Raw genomic sequence first — 18,727 nt, forward strand, 5'->3', positions numbered from 1 at the left:
GAGTTTGTCCAGCTTCCAAAAAAATGTCTATAATCACTCTCAATCCCCATCTGGAAGAGCAGGGCATATCTGTACCACCAGACCCCTATTCCCTCTGTCTGATCCACCAGAAATGGCCAGTGTGGCCCATCTCCACCAATACTTTCCTGCAACGCACTATACTGCTTGACTTTAATCTCTTCATCCACCAGAGCATTGTGTACTAAACTCTTGTCTTTGCCTGCCATCAATTCCATAAGGACTTCTTCCAAAGAACTGTCATCCAGAAGCCTGATTATTTACAAATGAAACCAGTCCAGAATCTTTCCCTTCAGTTTATATTATTGAAACGTATCCCAGAATATATCCCACAAACCTCTTCTGCAATCATACATGCGTACTGTACAAGCTTGTTCCCATAGTACATACAAGCCACATACAAAGATTCAGTTAGAGCTAGTCAAATGTTCTCATAAATCCTTATAACCCACAAAGCTTTTATTATTCATACAGAATACTGCCTACAGATCTCAAGAATTAAATAATACCCAAAATAGAATGTTGTAGACCACTAACCACATTGCAAAGACTGCAGCAAGCATAAACCCAATGCTAACACCTTCTGAGTGAACAAAGCTTTTGACTACAAACATCTTAATGGAACCAGGCCTTTGACATTTGGATTTGCTTACTCGTTTTCCATTAATTAGCCCCACCATGTACTGTATCGGTGTAGCAGTAAATATATACAGTTGAAGTCAGAAGTTTACATACACTACAAGTCATTGAAACTAATTTTCTAACCACTCCACGTGATTCATATTAGCAAACTATAGTTTTGGCAAGTCATTTAGGACATCTACTTTGTGCATGACACAAGTAATTTTTCCAACAATTGTTTACAGACAGATTGTTTCACTTTTAATTGACTATATAACAATTCAAGTGGTCCAGAAGTTCACATACACGAAGTTAACTGTGCCTTTAAGCAGCCTGGAAAATCCAGAAAATTAGGTCAAGCCTAATTTAGCTTCTGATAGGCTAATTGGAGTCAACTGGAGGTGTACCTGTGGATGTATTTTAAGGCCTACCTTCAAACTCTTGCCTCTTTGCTTGACATCATGGGAAAATCAAAAGAAATCAGCCAAGACCTCAGAAAAATATTGTGGACCTCCACAAGTCTGTTTCATCCTTGGGAGCAATTTCCAAATGCCTGAAGGTACCACGTTCACCTGTACAAACAATAGTACGCAAGTATAAACACCATAAGACCACACAGCCATCATACCACTCAAGAAAGAGATGCATTCTGTCTCCCAGAGATGAACGTAGTTTGGTGAGAAGTCCAAATCAATCCCAGTACAACAGCAAAGGACCTTGTGAAGATGCTGGAGGAAACCGGTAGAAAGTATTTATAGCCATAGTAAAACATGTCCTATATCGACATAACTTAAAAGGCTGCTCAGCAGGAAGAAGCCACTGCTCCAAAACCGCCATAAAAAAAGCCAGACTACAGTTTGCAAGTGTAAATGGGGACAAATATCTTCCTTTTTGGAGAAATGTCCTCTGGTCTGATGTCATAATGACCATAGTTATGTTTGGAGGAAAAAGGGTGAGGCTTGCAAGCTGAAGATCACCATCCCAACTGTGAAGCATGGGAGTGGCAGCATCATGTTGTAGTGGTGCTTTTTTGCAGGAGGGACTGGTGCACTTCACAAAATAGATGGCATCATGATGAAGCAAGATCTCAAGACATCAGCCAGGAATTTAAAGCTCGGTCTCAAATGGATCTTCCAAATGGACAGTGACCCCAAGCATACCTATAAAGTTGTGGCAAAATGGCTTGAGGACAACAAAGTCAAGGTATTGGAGTGGCCATCACAAAGCCCTGACCTCAATCTGATAGAAAATTTGTGGGCAGAACTGAAAAAGAGTGTGCGAACAAGCAGGCCTACAAATCTGACTCCGTTACACCAGTTCTGTCTGGAGCAATGGGCCAAAATTTCAGCAACTTATTGTGAGAAGCTTGTGGAAGGCTACCCAAACATTTCACCCAAATTAAACAATTTAAAGGCAATGCTACCAAATACTAACAAAGTATGTATGTAAACTTCTGACCTACTTGGAATGTGATGAAAGAAATAAAAGCTGAAAGAAATCATTCTCTCTACTATTATTCTGACATTTCACATTCTTAAAATAAAGTAGTGATCCTAACTGACATAAGACAGGGAATTTTGAAAAACTTTAATTTAGTTTACATTTATTTGACTAAGATGTATGTAACCTTCTGACAACAACTGTATTACTTGTTTCACTTTTTAATTCGCTGCTTTCTCAATAACTGTATTCAAGTGCATGGACAAGTCCTTAATGTAGATGTTTTTACATTAAAGTGCCCAATCACTGAAGTGCACTGCACATGAAGACTGTATATTTACTGATTAATAGGGATGCCTGTTTAACATGTTAATTTGAATATATATATATATAAAAAACATGTAAGAAAATTAACATAATTAATCATGCCTCCTGACGTGTATGTAAATTCCATAATAAAATTAAAGATTTTCCTACCATACAAGCAATTGACTTCGCTAAGCCCTGCCTTAAGTGTTTCTGACCAATCCTGTCTTAGCAACTGTTGCCCTGCCACCATCACTCTGACAAGCATTTGCCTTTTTACAATGAGAGCCCACGGGAAGAGTAGTTTTAAGTGGGATTTTATCGAAATGATCCCAAAAATTAAAAAAACGTTGTTGCTGGGTCACTTGTAAAAGTGATGCGAGGTACATATTATACACACAGTTTTTTAAAAAATTTTTTATTATTATTATTTAAATATTGAGAAGAGCATGCTGTGGATTAAAGTGTGTCATTCCTCATTCCCAAATGAGCATGTATAACATCAGCGAGGACACCTACATTTCCTCCAAGGTAAATTAAAGCCAACAACCTAACATTAATTAATTTACATATTGATTCAAGTCTTTGTACAGGTGATAGTAAAAAAGAGTTCACAGCATCTAAATGAGGGTATTATTGGACGTTACACTAATGTTTTCACTTACACTAATGTTATGTAATCGCTATCAAGTGATGCGTCTGTCTGTAGGCACGCACGTGTAGGCCTACAAAGAGTGACAAATAAAAATGGCGCAGATGGAACACAAGAACATGTACTATGAGAACTGGACACAATGACGAACTCAATGCAAAACAACTGTAGGCTTGTACAATGATATGAGAATAAACAAACAATATATTGAGTTCTTAAGCCACTTTTGAATTGTTTAATCAATGCTTATTCATCTGCCACAATAATGCAATTTATTTCAAACTGAATTTCAGTCCGTGTTCTATTTTTATGATAGGCCCTGCATATTATATGTATAAATATTTTAATTATTATGGATTATTTATATTAATTATCTTTATTTGGAGGGCCTTTTTCAGCAAATAATGATGTATGCCATAAATTGTGATTTAATTCTATTAATTAATTTTCATGTAATTAATTCTATTAAAAATTTTTAAAGATTGACAGCACTACTTATTAAATGCATCCTTTGCAATTCTGAAAACTATTGTATGGTTTCAAAAGACTTGTTAAGAGACATGACTTAAAATGCACGATTCATATGGACTACTTTAATGGTGCCTTTATGCTTTAATGTCATTGTAACAAGTTCGTAAGTGGGGAAAGGAGGAAGCGGGAGTCGGCTTCAGTGAACCATGTGAGTTTATTTACACACTCTGGATGCAGCTCAAACAAAAATAACGCTTTTCAGTGGCCAACATAAAACTGCTGCTTTTCAGCCAGACAGTGAAGCTTCCACAACACACACTACACTCAGGTTCAGCTCTCTCTCCCCTCGCTGGTGTCTGGCTCGCTCTTAAATCTGTCTCCAACTCACTGCAATGACAAACAGCTGTTAGAGACAATCATTGCTAGGTGATGATTCTTACAGCTCTCATCTCCTGATCTCGCTCTCCATTCACAAGCCGGCGCTCAACCACACCCCCACCACCACAGTCATATTGAAGCTTGGCATAATGGCTATGACACACAAAAACACACATTATCAGAGCACTGGAAAACGCTCTTCATTAATGGGCTATTGACCAAGAGAGCGATCACTTCTCTTCTGGGGATGTGGACTTTAAGGTGCAACAAACAATGCTTTTTATCCATGCAAGTGTTTTTTTTACCGAATTGTAAATAAACCGTTTCTGTTCGATTTTTCGGCCAAGTTTTTTAGCCTTTTCTCTTTTGGTCGAAAACCAAAAAATAGTATTTTTTGCCATTTTTGGTGGCTGAAATTTTGGTGCATCCCTAGAACTCGATACTTTTGCCTCAATTAAAATGGAAGTTTAGTAGAATTAAGTGTTTATAATCAAAATAATGTTGAAGTATAGTCAAACATTGCAGTAATCTTAAAAGGATATACTGTTTCTAAACAAAATGATAGCAAAGATTATTATTTGGTGACAACCTGTGAGATCATGGTTTATACACATGGACAGGAAAGTCTTGCATTACAAAAGTGGATGTGTAGGAGCTACAAAAGCTGCAGAATACCCAAAATCCTGCCCATTTAAAACTTGAATTAGCAGATAACTACGTTCTTCTTTACTAATATTGTGGAATTCTGGTGGGTCTGCTAGTGAAACTTGTTTTCTTCTGTATGCCTCATGTTTGAGGTTGCAAAGACTTTGACAAAGATTTTCCCAAAATTTTGTCTCGGACGTGCAGATGTTCAGCTCAAATATACCTTTTAGTTTTAATAATTTTAAGCCTATAAATAATGTTATTTTGTCATCTTTTCTGTCAGAAACCAGCCCATATCTCTTACCGGACATGTGGAGTCTAAACTCATGCCTTCGGCATGACAGACTTGCGGTGTTGAGGATTGGACAGCAAACATTAGGATACTTGAGACATGACTTTGACTATATTGCAATTAACTGTGAATTTACTTGGAAATGAGTGACAACACCAAAGGCTCGAGCTTGTTGTACATGCTGCAGGGTGTAGTATGTGGTAGGTTTTCTCCCATTTCTGTAGGCAAGCCTCAAATGGGTGTGAGGAAAAAGTACCATTCTATTATGTCATTGAAAATAATTCTGCTGTGTGAAATTTACTTACAGTATCCTAGTTTGCAAATAAATTATGTCTGGACCAGTTTGATGGTTACATTGAACATGTGTAAGATCAAACCTGTAATTAGAATATTGTTAGAGCTGTTCTTTATATTTATTGTATAAATGATTCTACGAGTATGTGTTTTTTTCTTTTCTTTCTGAAGTAGTTACGTTACAAATCCATAATAAACATGAGGTATTTTTTTAAGACTAAAAGGGTTCCATTAAGATTTTGACTTATTACTTTATTAAAGAGTCATAGGTTAAGGCCAGAAACATACTGGACACAAGTAGGGCTGGGCGATAAGACTATATATATTGTGGTGACGATATAAATTGCCAGTTGATAGAGATTTTGCTATATCGTGTATATCACGATACGTTAATATCCATGTGCACAGCGTGGGCTTATATCAGTGGGCAGGGCTTCACGTGAGACTGAAAGAATTTAAGATGCATGGATAGGGTTAAAAAAAAAAAAAAAATTGGCGGCCGGCCAATTAAATTCAATTACATGCATTTTGCTCTCAGCGCACTTGATATGCTTCTCATCTGATGCGCTGATCTGTGTTTCATGTGAGCGTCGCGTGCGCCATCTCTGGAGCACACAAGTGCACACAAGTTCAGCAGGCTTCCCGATATTTACAGGAAATCGCAGAGCAGGATAACTTGTGCTACTATATCATATTTTGACCCAGGAAAAACAATTTAAAAAACATCTCTGCAGCATGGGATGACTGCCAAACAAGTCAAGAAAATGAAGAGAATATTGTTATTAAAATAGGTGCGACATCTGTGGTGTAGGTTCACAAAAGCCAACACGGAGCAGAAAAATATAATTGCAAACTATCGCACGATGATAATCACTCGTAATACAAGGATTCTGTCCACAAAAGAATATGATGAAAGCCAAGATGTGCTCTGCATTAATTCGGCCATTCTTTTTTTTTCTTCTTTTTTTTGTTGTTGCAAGAAGTGTTTATATATTTATTTGATATTTTGTGCAAGAAGGGTTTATTTTTGTTGCATAATTTTATTTATTTATTTTACTTATGTATTATTTTCTATGCTTTGGGAAGATCTCAAGTTTCTTGAGGAAAGTTTATAATAATATTGGTCAACATCATAGACTGAAATGGGGCATAATGTGAAATTTAGCATTATGGTAAGAATGATTTTAAACCAAGTTTGGTATTTTTGTACTTTGATTATTGTCAAGCTCGAAATAAAGAGAAAATTATATGAGCAAATATTTAAATGTAATTCACTGACTGCATTACCCAAAAACAGGCATTTCAAATGGTTATTTAATGCATAAGCCAATTTGTATTATTTTTATAAAAAATTACTATATTGTGATTTATATCGTTATTGTGATATAACTCGTATCATGATATAAGATTTTGGTCATATCGTCCACTCCTAGACACCAGTATGCGAAAGCATTGGGTCTGCTTTCACATAATGGTGTCTAGGGGTGGACGATATGACCAAAATCCAATGCTTGGCCAAAGCATTGTAACCATGTGGTTACACTGTACATAAATTGGGTTCTTGTGTGATTGTGACTCCAACAAACCTTTTAAAGGATCATCTTCAAATATCTGTGTCTTTAAACCTGATGTTGTTATTCAGGTAGCTAGCTATAAACATGTTGGCAATTTAACTAACATCATTATGATCAGCAAGATTCTATTCAGACAGTTTCTCCACCATGCTAGTAGTTTGCCTAAAAGAGAAAACTGACCATAGAAAACTACTTGCACTAGTGCCTGCTGTAGCGGCCATTGTGGCAATGCTGAGAATGCACATACTTGCACTGAATGCAAAGATGTGTGAAATAGAGCTCATGTAGCAGAAGCATTTGTTTTCACATTCTTGCATAGAATATGTTTCGGGGCTCCCACAATGACTTGCCCAACTTACTTTGTCATTACCTCAGGCTAATGTTACCCTGATCTCTTGGCTCAGGCTCTGTTAATCTTGTGTATTAAATTAACCTGGCTATTAGGCATTGCAGACAGTGTTTATAAACCCTAGCTTGGGCACCATAGGCTTTCAGAATTCCCTTTTATGTTCTGTATTCCTAACTCGGTAGAGGACCTGACAATGAGTCTGCTCTAACCGCTTCCTCTGGGGTTCCAGGATTTCCTGCTATATATGATGGATTGCAAATTTTCCAATGACACAGCAGCTCAGCACTGCTGGAGTTCTTTTGATTCCCAGACAGTGCAGAGCTTAAAGAAAATCAGCAATGCCATAAGGACTGCTACCACACTGCACAAAAACTTGCACAAAAAAAAAACAAAATAAAACCAGATTGGACTCATAATGGGAGTTTTATTTATTTTATTTTTTTTTACATTTTGATTGATTGAATTGCCTCTACAAATGATATTAAAGAGCATTTAAGATAAGTCATCAGAAGGATGAACAAATACATGATGTTTGAACATGCTGCTCTGGAATTCTGCCCCCCCCCCCCCCCCCCCCTTGGGAAACTGATTTCTGATGGATTTTTTTTTGTTAATTTTTTTTAGCCTTGGCAGAAGTAACCTATTTTCCCTGCCAACCACAACTTATAAAAGTCAGTAACCATAAATAATTCTTTCTCACCATTCAGGCTGTATTTCTGAAGCTGTAAATCTATTCTAAACTTGACAGGAGTGTTTTTTGGTCTGTTCACAAAATCTCCAAAATCCAATTAATTTACACTTTTTCCTTTTAGTGAGACGCATTCATAAATTCAGCTGTCGTTAATCCTCTGCTTAATGGAGAGCAGGATTGGTACTGTCATAAATGTACAAGAGCAATCGATTGGCTGCTCCAGCCTGTTTCATGTTTGGTGGTTGGCTTGCTGTTTCTCTGGCTCAACAAACAGACACTTTTTGCTTCTCTCGTTATATCATTAGTTATGTTTCCATCCAAGATACAAATTTAATTTATCCAAAAACATCAAAATAGCTGTGTTCAAGAGAACATTGTCACTTTTGAGGAAAATGGCCCAAAATGGAAGTTTTAGCCACTGGGGAAGTCACTGTCATTTAAGTTAAATGTAATAAATTACTTGCGGTTTAGAGCACCCAGACAAAATATTCTGTGTACCTCATGTTTGTTTGTGATCGGTGGCAAATGCCTTATATCTGGGAACGAAAACGTGTTTGTTTTGGAGTTTCAGAATAACCAGAGCAACATTTCAGATGTTGTGCAGTGATATTGGTCAACTGCTTAGTACAGTTATGAATGAAATGTTCAGTCACATAACTTTTTCTATGTGCACCTATGTGTCTAGTTTATGCGCATGATGTCTTATTGAATAAAAAAATGTATGCACATGACGTCTTGTTGAATAAAAAAATTATCCACTTCGAGCAAGTGTGTACATTTTTATGCCCATTTTAGATTTTATTCGCATCTTGGTATTTTCATCCAGTAATTTTCTGCGATATCCCAAAAATGCTCATCTCCACATAAGCTCAGGTGTAAATTGGGGCTCTTCCGGGATGTGAAGCCTGGAATTCTCACGCCCCAAAAGAAAATCTGAGGCTCATGTTCCTACATTGCTGTAGAAAAGTATTTGCCTCCATACTGATTTCTTCTGTTTTTGTTTATTTTTCATATTAAATTGTTTTAGATCTTCAAATGAGATATAACATAAAACAAAGGCAACCTGAATAAACACAAAGTACAGTTTTCAAATATATATATATATATATAAATTATTGAAGCAAAAAAAAGTTATCCATCACTTATATCACCCATGTGAAAAACTAACTGCCCCCTTAAACTCAATAGCTGGTTGTGCCACCTTTAGCAGCAACAACTGCAACCAAATGCTTCCAATAACTGGAGATCAGTCTTTCACAACGCTGTGGTGGAATTTTGGTCCACTCTTTGCAGAACTGCTTTAGTTCAGCCACATTGAAGGGTTTGAGCATGAACTGCCCATTTAAGGTCCTGCCACAGCATCTCAATCGGGTTCAAGTCAGGACTTTAACTAAGCCACTCCAAAACTTTAATTTAGCTTCTTTTGAGCCATTCAGAGGTGAATTTACTCATATGCTTTGGATCATTGTCTTGCTGCATAATCCAGCTGTGCTTTAGCTTCAACTCATGGACTGACGACTGGATGTTCTCCTTTAGGATTTTCTGGTAGTGAGCAGAATTCATGTTTCCCTCATTAGCCGCTTTTCCACTATTGAGCCAGTGCGAGCCAGGGCCATAAACTGGTCAGTTGGGGTCAATGGCTTCGGACCACAAGCCGCAAGACCAAAATCGCCCTGCATTCCCACCATCGGGCCAAAAGCCCCACAGCTTTGCCCTAAAACCCGCCTTTAATACACCACCCTCACAAGCCAATCAAACACACGTTATCTAGTTATCTAGAATATCAAGTTTATATTAAATGGAAATGTTAGCTAGCTAACAAGATAATTTAACGTTGACAACTCACTGACTTTAAATGCTATGGTATCCCGAGTGTTCTCTCCACTAACAGCAGGATGATGTCCCAGCACACTGTCCATGATCTCGAACCATGGAAAGTTCTTCCTTTGGGCACCGTTTTGTCCATTGTGCATATTAATGGATTTGTAATGTGTCCGCAATTTTTTTTTTTTTTTTTTTTTTTTCACTGAGATGCAGGTGCGTGATGTCACACAAATATGTCTGCACCCAGAGATGTACAAAGTTAGTGATAAACAAAAGCTTGCTTAACAAACATTTGCAGAGACTGGTGTACAAAACTGTAAATGAAACTCTTTTGTTGATTGTACACCTGTTGCACAAATGCTACCATAGCAGCATTGTTTATCATTTGGGTTGCTAGGAAACAGTCAAACCCCTGTTATGCTAACGGGAGTGTTGCAGTTTTGGTTTAACATCATTTTCCAAGCATCTGGCAATGGAATTCCTTTATGGTTGGAGTTTGGAGAATTCAAGTAGGAATATCCCACATCCGACTTGAATGAAACACAGCAAAAGTGTCTCGCTTAACTTTGACTTTGAACGCACCTCAATCCCCAGTTGGCCTTCTTAAGCCCAAGGGAAATCAGCAGGCCAAAGGCCATTGACCATTGGCCCCGAATAAGCCCAGAGGAGGCACGATTAAGCCCCAGAAGTGACAATGGGGACGCAACTGTCCTTGGGCTAGCACACCTTCATTTGGCCCGACAGTGGAAACGTGGATAATTATTGCAAATCGCCCTGGTCCTGAAGCAGCAAAGCATCCCCACACCATCACACTACCACCAGCATGCTTGACCGTAGGTATGATGTTCTTTTTGTGGATTTCTGTGTTTGATTTACACCAGATGTAACAGGACCCCTGTCTTCCTAACAGTTCCGCTTTTGATTCATCAGTCCACAGAATATTCTCCCAAAAGATTTTGGCAAAATTCAGATGAGTCTTAATGTTCTTCTGGGTTAGCAGTGGTCCATCTTCCATGGATGGCATTTTTTCCCCAGTGTCTTTCTGATAGTGGAGTCATGGACAGTGACCTTTATTGATGCAAGAGAGGCCTGCAGTTCCTTGGATGTTGTCCTTGGCTTTTTTGTGACTTCCTGGATGAGTCGTCGCTGTGGTCTTAGAGGAATTTTGGAAGGTTGGCCACTTCTGGGAAGGCTTACTACTGTGCCAAGCTTTCTCCATTTGGAGATAATGGCTGTCACTGTGGTTCTTTGGAGTCCCAGAGCCTTTGAAATAGCTTTGTAACCCTTCCCAGACTGATTTATTTCAATCATCATTTCTGGAATTACTTTTGACCTTGGCATAGTGTGGTACTGGGTGAGACCTTTTAGCCAACTTCATGCTGCAAAAAACGTTATATTTAGGTGTTGATTTGATTGAACAGGGCTGGCAGTAATCAGGCCTGGATGTGTCTAGTCCAGTTGAACCAAATTATGAATGCAGTGTCATAGATTTGGGGATTTAGTAACTAAGGGCAAATACTTTTTCACACAGGCCCAGTTGGTATTGGATAACTTTTTTGCTTCAATAAATAACATTATCATTTAAAAACTGTATTTTGTGTTTGCTCTGATTGCCTTTTGTTTTATGTTTGATTTGATTTTAATTTTTTGAAACAATTTAAAAGAAATCAGGATGGGGCAAATACTTTTCCACAGCACTGTAAATCAGCATCCTTTGTTGTTTCTGAAACATTCCTGTCAACCAAGCCTAACCCTAAAACCTTCCCTGAGATTGCAGTGATTGATAGATGAGAATGTTGTTCTGGGTTAAGCCTAACCCTACTCCTATAATATGAGGCCAATGATTGGTTGATAAGAATGATGTTCCATGCTAAGAATGCATACATAAGCAGTGATACAGTGATACCCTTGGCAACAAAATCGTTCTATCACCTCTGAATAGAAGTGGGGAAAAATGTATAGTATGTTAAAGTATTGCAATATTTTTCCTCACAATATTGTATTGTGTGTGTGTGTGTGTGTGTGTGTGTGTGTATATATATATTATTAATATTTTTCCACATGAAGTTTATGGTCATGGGGAAAAAAAACCTTTCTTTTAACCAAAAATCAATCTAGTACTTAAACAACAGTCTATTAGATGCCGCAGTTTTAATGCTTTTTCGCTGAGATAGAATGGAAGTCTTTTGACGTCACCCACAATACGGAAAAATTATCGACAACATGAATGCTTCAGATAATCCACTTTCCGCTTTCAAATCCAGAGTTTGGCAGCAGTCCAGGGTTTTTCCTGCATTAAAAAGTTAATGATATTCATCTCTCATTCTGCACTGTACACACTAAATATGCAGCACGAGCCATCACAGACCAACTAGCGCAAGGAATCTGCTTTGCTATATTATTTTGGCATGCGCCAAAATAAAGGTTTTTCAAATTACACATCACCCGTACTAAAATGTATCATGATTTTACAGTATTAACAGTAACTGTGGAATTTTTACAAAAATGTTTGTTTCATATTAAAATTACAAATCTATTAAGTGGAATTTATTAGACTTTTTGTATAGGATGTGTCTGTGTTTGAGCTACAATTTTTTCATAAATGTTCAAAAAAACAAAACAAAACAAAAAAAACATTTAGAAAGACAAGCTACATTGACCTAACCACAGAAATAAGGAGCTATGTGTGGTCTTGCGTATGATTATGGCTTTGCACTGTAAATAAAAGTGCAAGAACACAAAGGGCTTTATGCATATATTATGGACGGAATTTCCTTCTGTGTCATATACAGTATGTTCTGTTAGAAGGGTGTTTGATATTAGGAAATAAACTGGCCTTGCATTCAGATATTCCTAAAGATATTACTTAAATCATTAAGAGTCTGATGAAAGGAAAACAATATCTGTTTTGGAGTAGAAAACAAACTATATTTAAGGTGTTAAATTAAATAAGGTGTTAATTAAGTTTAGTTAGATTTCGCGTAGTACCTTGGAAAGTTAAAATGTGTTGAATTCCAAAGGTTCCATATACTTGGATGATGAAAATTATCTTATATCCAATGTAAACATGAAATGCAAATAATAATTAATACAAAATTATACTAATTAAATGCAGTTATGTAATAAACCAACTTTGCTCATGTGAATGACCGTATTCATCAGCCACCACCGAAAACAAAGGCTGCTGTTTGTTTAAACTATTCCTTGCAAGGAATGCGGGACTTAATATATAATATGTTCACTTTTTAGAAGGCTTTTTTCTATCTATATCTATCTATCTATCTATCTATCTATCTATCTATATATTATATATAAAGGCCAGTCAAATATAAGACTTATTTGAGGGTCTGTATTGCTTATGTCCACAAATAAATGGTTACATACAAATTATTTCTGTAACTTTCTTTTTATATTAATTTAACAATGCATTTGGTGATTTGGGAACAGTTCTCTGAAGTCCTTTTGAAGAGTAATGAGAAGCAGTGAGTAAAATATCAAAATGTATCATCGTTTTGAATCACTATGCACCAAATATAAAGAATCACAATAATATTGCATTGTGACCTTGATACTGAGTTTGTATCGCCAGTTACCTTGTGATTCCCACACCTACCACTGAACCCTTGGTCTTTGACTACAGGTCTAGAAAGGTATGGAGGAATTGGTGATGGCATAGCAGCAGGCTTTTTGTGCTTGTGCTAATTTTGGCCTCAGTTGTTATACCCAGAGAGCTGCTTAGTGAGAGAGCTAAAAATACTTGGGCTTTATCAGAGCAGATGTGTTTACTAGCAGATTCTAAGCCATCTACATGCATCGCTCGCCGTCCATCCACACTCCCACCCTCTCCTCTGGCACTGCCCTTATTCCTCTACAAGAGACGATTTGATCCAGCAAGGGTGGTCCTTTTTTTCTCTAGTCCCTTAATTCGACACTTAATTGATGTCTGTGTTAAATCTGTAAACAGGCTTTTTGTTTGCTCTCTAATGCTGTGCTGATTTGCAGTTGGTTTTGTCCACCCTATTAATAGACGTGTAGATGTAGGTTATTTATAATGGTGGATTGGTAGAGCTTGGCACACCCTCTTTCTGTCATGCAGCATGGAAGAATTGAGCCCCGGTCCCACAGTCATAGCCACAGGTCGTCCCATACACACTGCTCACTGCAGCTAGTTGCCATAGGAACCCTTCTGCAGCAGACATGCGCTCTCAACATCTAAATTTACACTCCCTGTCTTGCTTTTAAAAAGCAAGAGGATCTGTGCATTTTGCTCATGCCAGAAATAGCTGCCCCAGAGGCCCACTTTGAATTTATCAGTAGCACTAGACAGCTATATCTCTGAGCCACTCAGGGAGAACAGGCAAGCATCTTGGAAAGGCATTCCTTGGCTCATAGCATGGTTGAGACTGTCATAGCTCTATTAAGACTTACGACTATGTATCAGCAGAAATGTGCATGTTTTACCTCGATGATCCAATTTAAAATGTCTACTGTTTATTTTGCGAGAAACATTTTCTTCTGGTTTTGTCTGCATTAACAGTTCCAACTCTTTTCTCCCTCTTCCCTCTCTGTTCTGTAGAAATGAGTCGCCAGACTGCCACAGCGCTGCCCACAGGAACCTCTAAATGTCCTCCTTCTCAGCGCGTCCCAACCTTGTCGGGCACCACCGCGTCCAACAGTGACCTCGCCAGTCTGTTTGAGTGCCCGGTCTGTTTCGACTATGTCCTGCCCCCCATCCTGCAGTGCCAGAGCGGCCACTTGGTTTGTAGCAACTGTCGGCCCAAACTTACCTGCTGCCCTACCTGCAGAGGCCCACTTGGGTCAATCCGCAATTTGGCCATGGAAAAAGTGGCCAACTCTGTGCTGTTCCCCTGCAAGTATGCCTCATCAGGCTGCGAAGTCACGTTACCGCACACGGACAAGGCAGAGCATGAGGAGCTTTGTGAATTCCGGCCATACTCTTGCCCGTGTCCTGGCGCCTCATGCAAGTGGCAGGGCTCGCTTGATGCCGTCATGCCCCACTTGCTACACCAGCACAAGTCCATAACCACGCTACAGGGTGAGGATATTGTCTTCCTGGCCACAGACATCAACCTGCCTGGTGCGGTGGACTGGGTCATGATGCAGTCGTGCTTCGGCTTCCATTTTATGCTTGTGCTGGAGAAGCAGGAGAAATACGATGGTCACCAACAGTTCTTTGCCATTGTGCAGCTGATTGGCACACGGAAACAGGCGGAAAACTTTGCCTATCGTCTTGAGCTGAATGGCCACCGGCGGCGACTCACCTGGGAGGCCACGCCACGTTCTATCCATGAGGGCATCGCCACCGCCATCATGAACAGTGACTGTCTGGTGTTCGACACCTCCATCGCTCAGCTGTTCGCAGAGAACGGCAACTTGGGCATTAACGTCACCATATCAATGTGCTGAGGACTAACAGCTGTGCATACTTGAACACACACACGCAGACAAACAACATTTCTAAACACCGCAGGATACCTTGAGTTGTGCATTGGGGACAGGGGCATAGCTAACCTAGGGAACTCTTTGCTGTTGTACGCTCCGAGTTACCATAAAAAAAATACATTAAAAAAACGTATTGGTTGGAGCTTGGCACATCCAACCAGACTTGGCTCCTGGGTTCTCAATTTTATGCTACAAAGAGATATGTTAAATTGCTAATGTATTCTACATTTTTGAGAGCAACCGTCATTGCCCTTGAAGTTATAGGAAAGCCCCCTTTGTGGAATGGACATTTGCAAATGTGGCATTTGGAACGATGGAAAGGCACACTGTGCTGGATGGCGGTTGGGGAATATTGATCAATTTCAGGGTGTTTGCTCAAAAGGTGCAACACTTAGAGCAAGTTCTTGTTTCCGTTTTGTTTTGTTTCCCCAAGACATTTTGCATTTCAGTTCAGATAAAACACTAACTTTTATTTTCAAATATTAGGTTTTGTTTTAATCTAGTCTCATCTTTCTTGCCTTTTTTTGTTTTGTTTTTTGTTCCCCATACAGAAAGGTTCTGGTAATTGGTGCATGACTACTGGATAAGTTCATTAACATGTAACAAGTCCAGATTTCATTTTAGAATTTGTTTGTTTCTACCTGTCAGTGCAGTGAGTCTCCTGTTTGTTTTGAAGGGATGTTTCAGTCAGAACTTGGCACAAGCACATCAAATCAGGTTACAAAAATAATGAAGCCAATCATTTCTTCAAATATGATGGGACACATTTTAAACTTAACAGCTGGATTATATTTGTTACAGCATAGGCGAAACCACACAATGTTGATGTGGAACCCCTCCATTACAAACACTGGAGAAACCACTGCATTGAGTATCAGGATAGGAACAAGGGCAATTACTAGTTATTATAAAGAAATTATTGTCATAATTATCATTATGAAATGACTTTTAAGAAAATGAAAAAGGCTGTTGTAAAATTGTGGCTTATCTTCAGTGTTTGTAGATATTGTTCTTCAGAAGACCTCGGTGTCTTTTTTTTCTCTTTTTGTAAGTCAATGTTTTTGTTGCTGTTATTCTTTGTATGTCTGTATTTCTGTTTTTGCAAGAGAGGGTGAAGCAAAGCCAAACGTCTCTGTGGATACATTGTACTGTTGCTAGTCCTGATTTCTAATTTTATTTTGTTTTATTGTTTGTTTTTGTTCTATTTTGCCAGTAAATAAATCTATCTTTTTCATACCTTCTTGAATTTCTCACTCTTTATTGTAATTTACAGCTGATGCTAACTCCAGTGTGACTGGTGCTGATTTCCTGATACTTGCATTGTATGTTCCCTGTGTCTAGGCTAGTGGTTATCAAATTATTTTGCTTCAGGACCCACATTTTACATAATTGGACATCAAGTGGCAACCCAACACAGTAGCCAATGTGTCCATGTTGGCATCTGCCTAATATATCTGGCTTCTAGATTTTGTGCCAAAATGTTCCAGAGCTTTATTGGATGCATTGTTTTTGTCATCAACAAGAGTGTTTTCTCCCCTTTTAAAAGTTGGTTATCTGTTTATTTTACAATCAAACAATGTATGATTATTTGTGTAGTTCCATTTTATTATGTACATTTGCCATTGTTTTCCCCTGCTATCTGCTACCATATTAGAATACACCTGCGACCCAACAGTTGAGAAGCACTGCTCTTTCTTATTGCCATCCTCTAGTGCAGGGGTGTCAAACTCGGTTCCTGGAGGGCCACAGTCCAGCAGAGTTTTGCTCCAACCCTAATTAAACACACCAGAAGCAGCTAATCAAGGTCTTCAGGAGTGCTTGAAGATTACAAGGAGGCATTTTGGAGCAGGACTGCGGCCCTCCAGGAACTGAGTTTGACACCCCTGCTCTAGTGCATCTGCTGTGTATTGTGTTGCTAGAGGGCAAACTACTTTATTCCTATGTCACAACTATAATCAGACTAAATTAATGGAGTAGTTTTAAATTGCTTAGGAATTCTCAATTTGTAGCACGATTGAACGGGTAATATTTTTAGTGCAGTTTTTAAGAAAATACTGCTTAATTTTTACCCTCCATATGGAACTGACAGGCTTCAGTTAAACTGGCTAAGCTACATCTTAAGACATTTCCAAACATGCCTTGCATATTCAGGCCAAAGCTGTCATTCAGGTATTAGCATCATCAAATAAGAATGCCTTCATTGTTCTTATCTCCCAAAAGAAGGTCAAATGTAAACCATTGGCAGTTTAATACATCTAATTATCATATTAATGAAAACTACAAACTGAAGCAACAATATGTGGATTAGATGTCACAGTAAGTTACTTTTCAAAGTATTTTAGGTATTCAGATAGAAAATTGCATTTGCATCTAATGTATAACCATTCAGATTAATATGACATAGAAAGCAGTATATCCATTTAAACCCTGTGAATAAACATGGAAATATTATGGAAATTATATAATCTCAAACTCATATCAAATTTGACGTATCATAACCAAATCTATATGCTTATGTAAAATTGTACTTAGTTTTCATCATGCTAAACATAACATTCAAATTTTCCAATCTGAAAATTAATAATGAAGACTATATGAAGAACACTCTCATAGTTAAATTACACCTTTTAAGTGTCACAATTAACATCCTATGCAATATTCCAAAAACAAGTGGAATTCATTTATAATCTACATTTTAAACAGCTAATAGTTGGCTTTGCCAACTTTAGCTTATTTTGTTGTCAGATCAACAGGAGCATAATTACATGAATTACAATTACAACAGACAAATTATATGTTATTAAAGAAATAAAGGAAAAAGAATAAGGGATCTTAATCTGATTCATTACCAAAAAGCCATTCTTTGCAGATGAGGGAAACATTAATAATTACTGTTGAAAATCCTTTGAGAAGAAAGTCTTGAGCAACTCTGTGTGCGTTAGTTATCTATCAACTGCAGTCTCAGAGTTTGCTAACAACTTGTGGATGATTGACAGCTGAAGGGAAGCCCCCATCAAATGCCGCATTCAGGACTTCATCCAGAGTGCTGGCGAAAACGAAATCCAGGTCAGCTCGCACATGGGAAGGTATTTCGTCCAAGTCTTTCTCATTGCGCTTGGGGATGATGATTCGTTTCAGATTGGCCCGGTGAGCTGCCAAGACTTTATCCTTTATGCCGCCCACCTGTAGAAAGACAAGACACCTCTTGTAAGTTAATAATATATATCAATGACTTTTAATGATGAACAATCTTTGAATAATTAATTTAGTACATGAACAATGCGTGTTAGGCTGCAGGCTGGAATTTGCCCTGTATTTTTATGCCCTAAAGGTGTGATTGTGAAAATTGCTTTTGGGTTCCTCACCGGTAGCACCAGTCCCCTCAAAGTGATCTCTCCAGTCATGCCCACATCAGAGCGCACCAACCGCCCACTCAGCAATGAGGCCAGGCATGTTACTATGGTAACACCTGCTGAGGGTCCGTCCTTAGTGACTGCACCTGCTGGGAAGTGCAAGTGGATGTCGGTACCCTCCAAAAGATCATTGCCTGAAAGGTTTCAAACACATGTTGCGATTTAAATCAGTATATTAAAAATCTGTTAAATATATTAGGTAAGAGTGGAATTTAAAACGGAAAATATGAGCAAAATATGAATTAAATGACTAACAAAAGGAGGTGTGGGTCTCACCTAGCTTTGCTGTTTTTGCT

General features: G+C 38.3%; 2 protein-coding genes across 3 annotated transcripts in view; one reads left to right on the forward strand and one right to left on the reverse strand.

Annotated features, from left to right (window-relative positions):
• The window catches only part of LOC127417412 (E3 ubiquitin-protein ligase Siah1), a 32,479-nt gene extending 16,225 nt beyond the window's left edge, over positions 1-16,254 (forward strand). For both annotated transcript variants that reach the window (XM_051657452.1, XM_051657451.1), the window contains exon 3: positions 14,132-16,254. In XM_051657452.1, coding sequence (XP_051513412.1) covers positions 14,132-14,982 — 851 coding nt within the window. In that variant the 3' untranslated portion in view covers positions 14,983-16,254. The remainder of the gene's footprint in view (positions 1-14,131) is intronic.
• A 348-nt stretch (positions 16,255-16,602) lies between these two features.
• The window catches only part of LOC127417409 (lon protease homolog 2, peroxisomal), a 35,282-nt gene continuing 33,157 nt past the window's right edge, over positions 16,603-18,727 (reverse strand). The window contains exons 14-15 of the mRNA XM_051657443.1: positions 18,384-18,565; positions 16,603-18,201 (exon numbers count right to left, since the gene is read on the reverse strand). Of these exons, the coding sequence (XP_051513403.1) occupies positions 17,980-18,201; positions 18,384-18,565 (404 nt within the window). The 3' untranslated portion in view covers positions 16,603-17,979. The remainder of the gene's footprint in view (positions 18,202-18,383; positions 18,566-18,727) is intronic.

This window comes from Myxocyprinus asiaticus, chromosome 26 (assembly GCF_019703515.2).
Source record: "Myxocyprinus asiaticus isolate MX2 ecotype Aquarium Trade chromosome 26, UBuf_Myxa_2, whole genome shotgun sequence".
Taxonomy (NCBI): Eukaryota; Metazoa; Chordata; class Actinopteri; order Cypriniformes; family Catostomidae; genus Myxocyprinus; species Myxocyprinus asiaticus.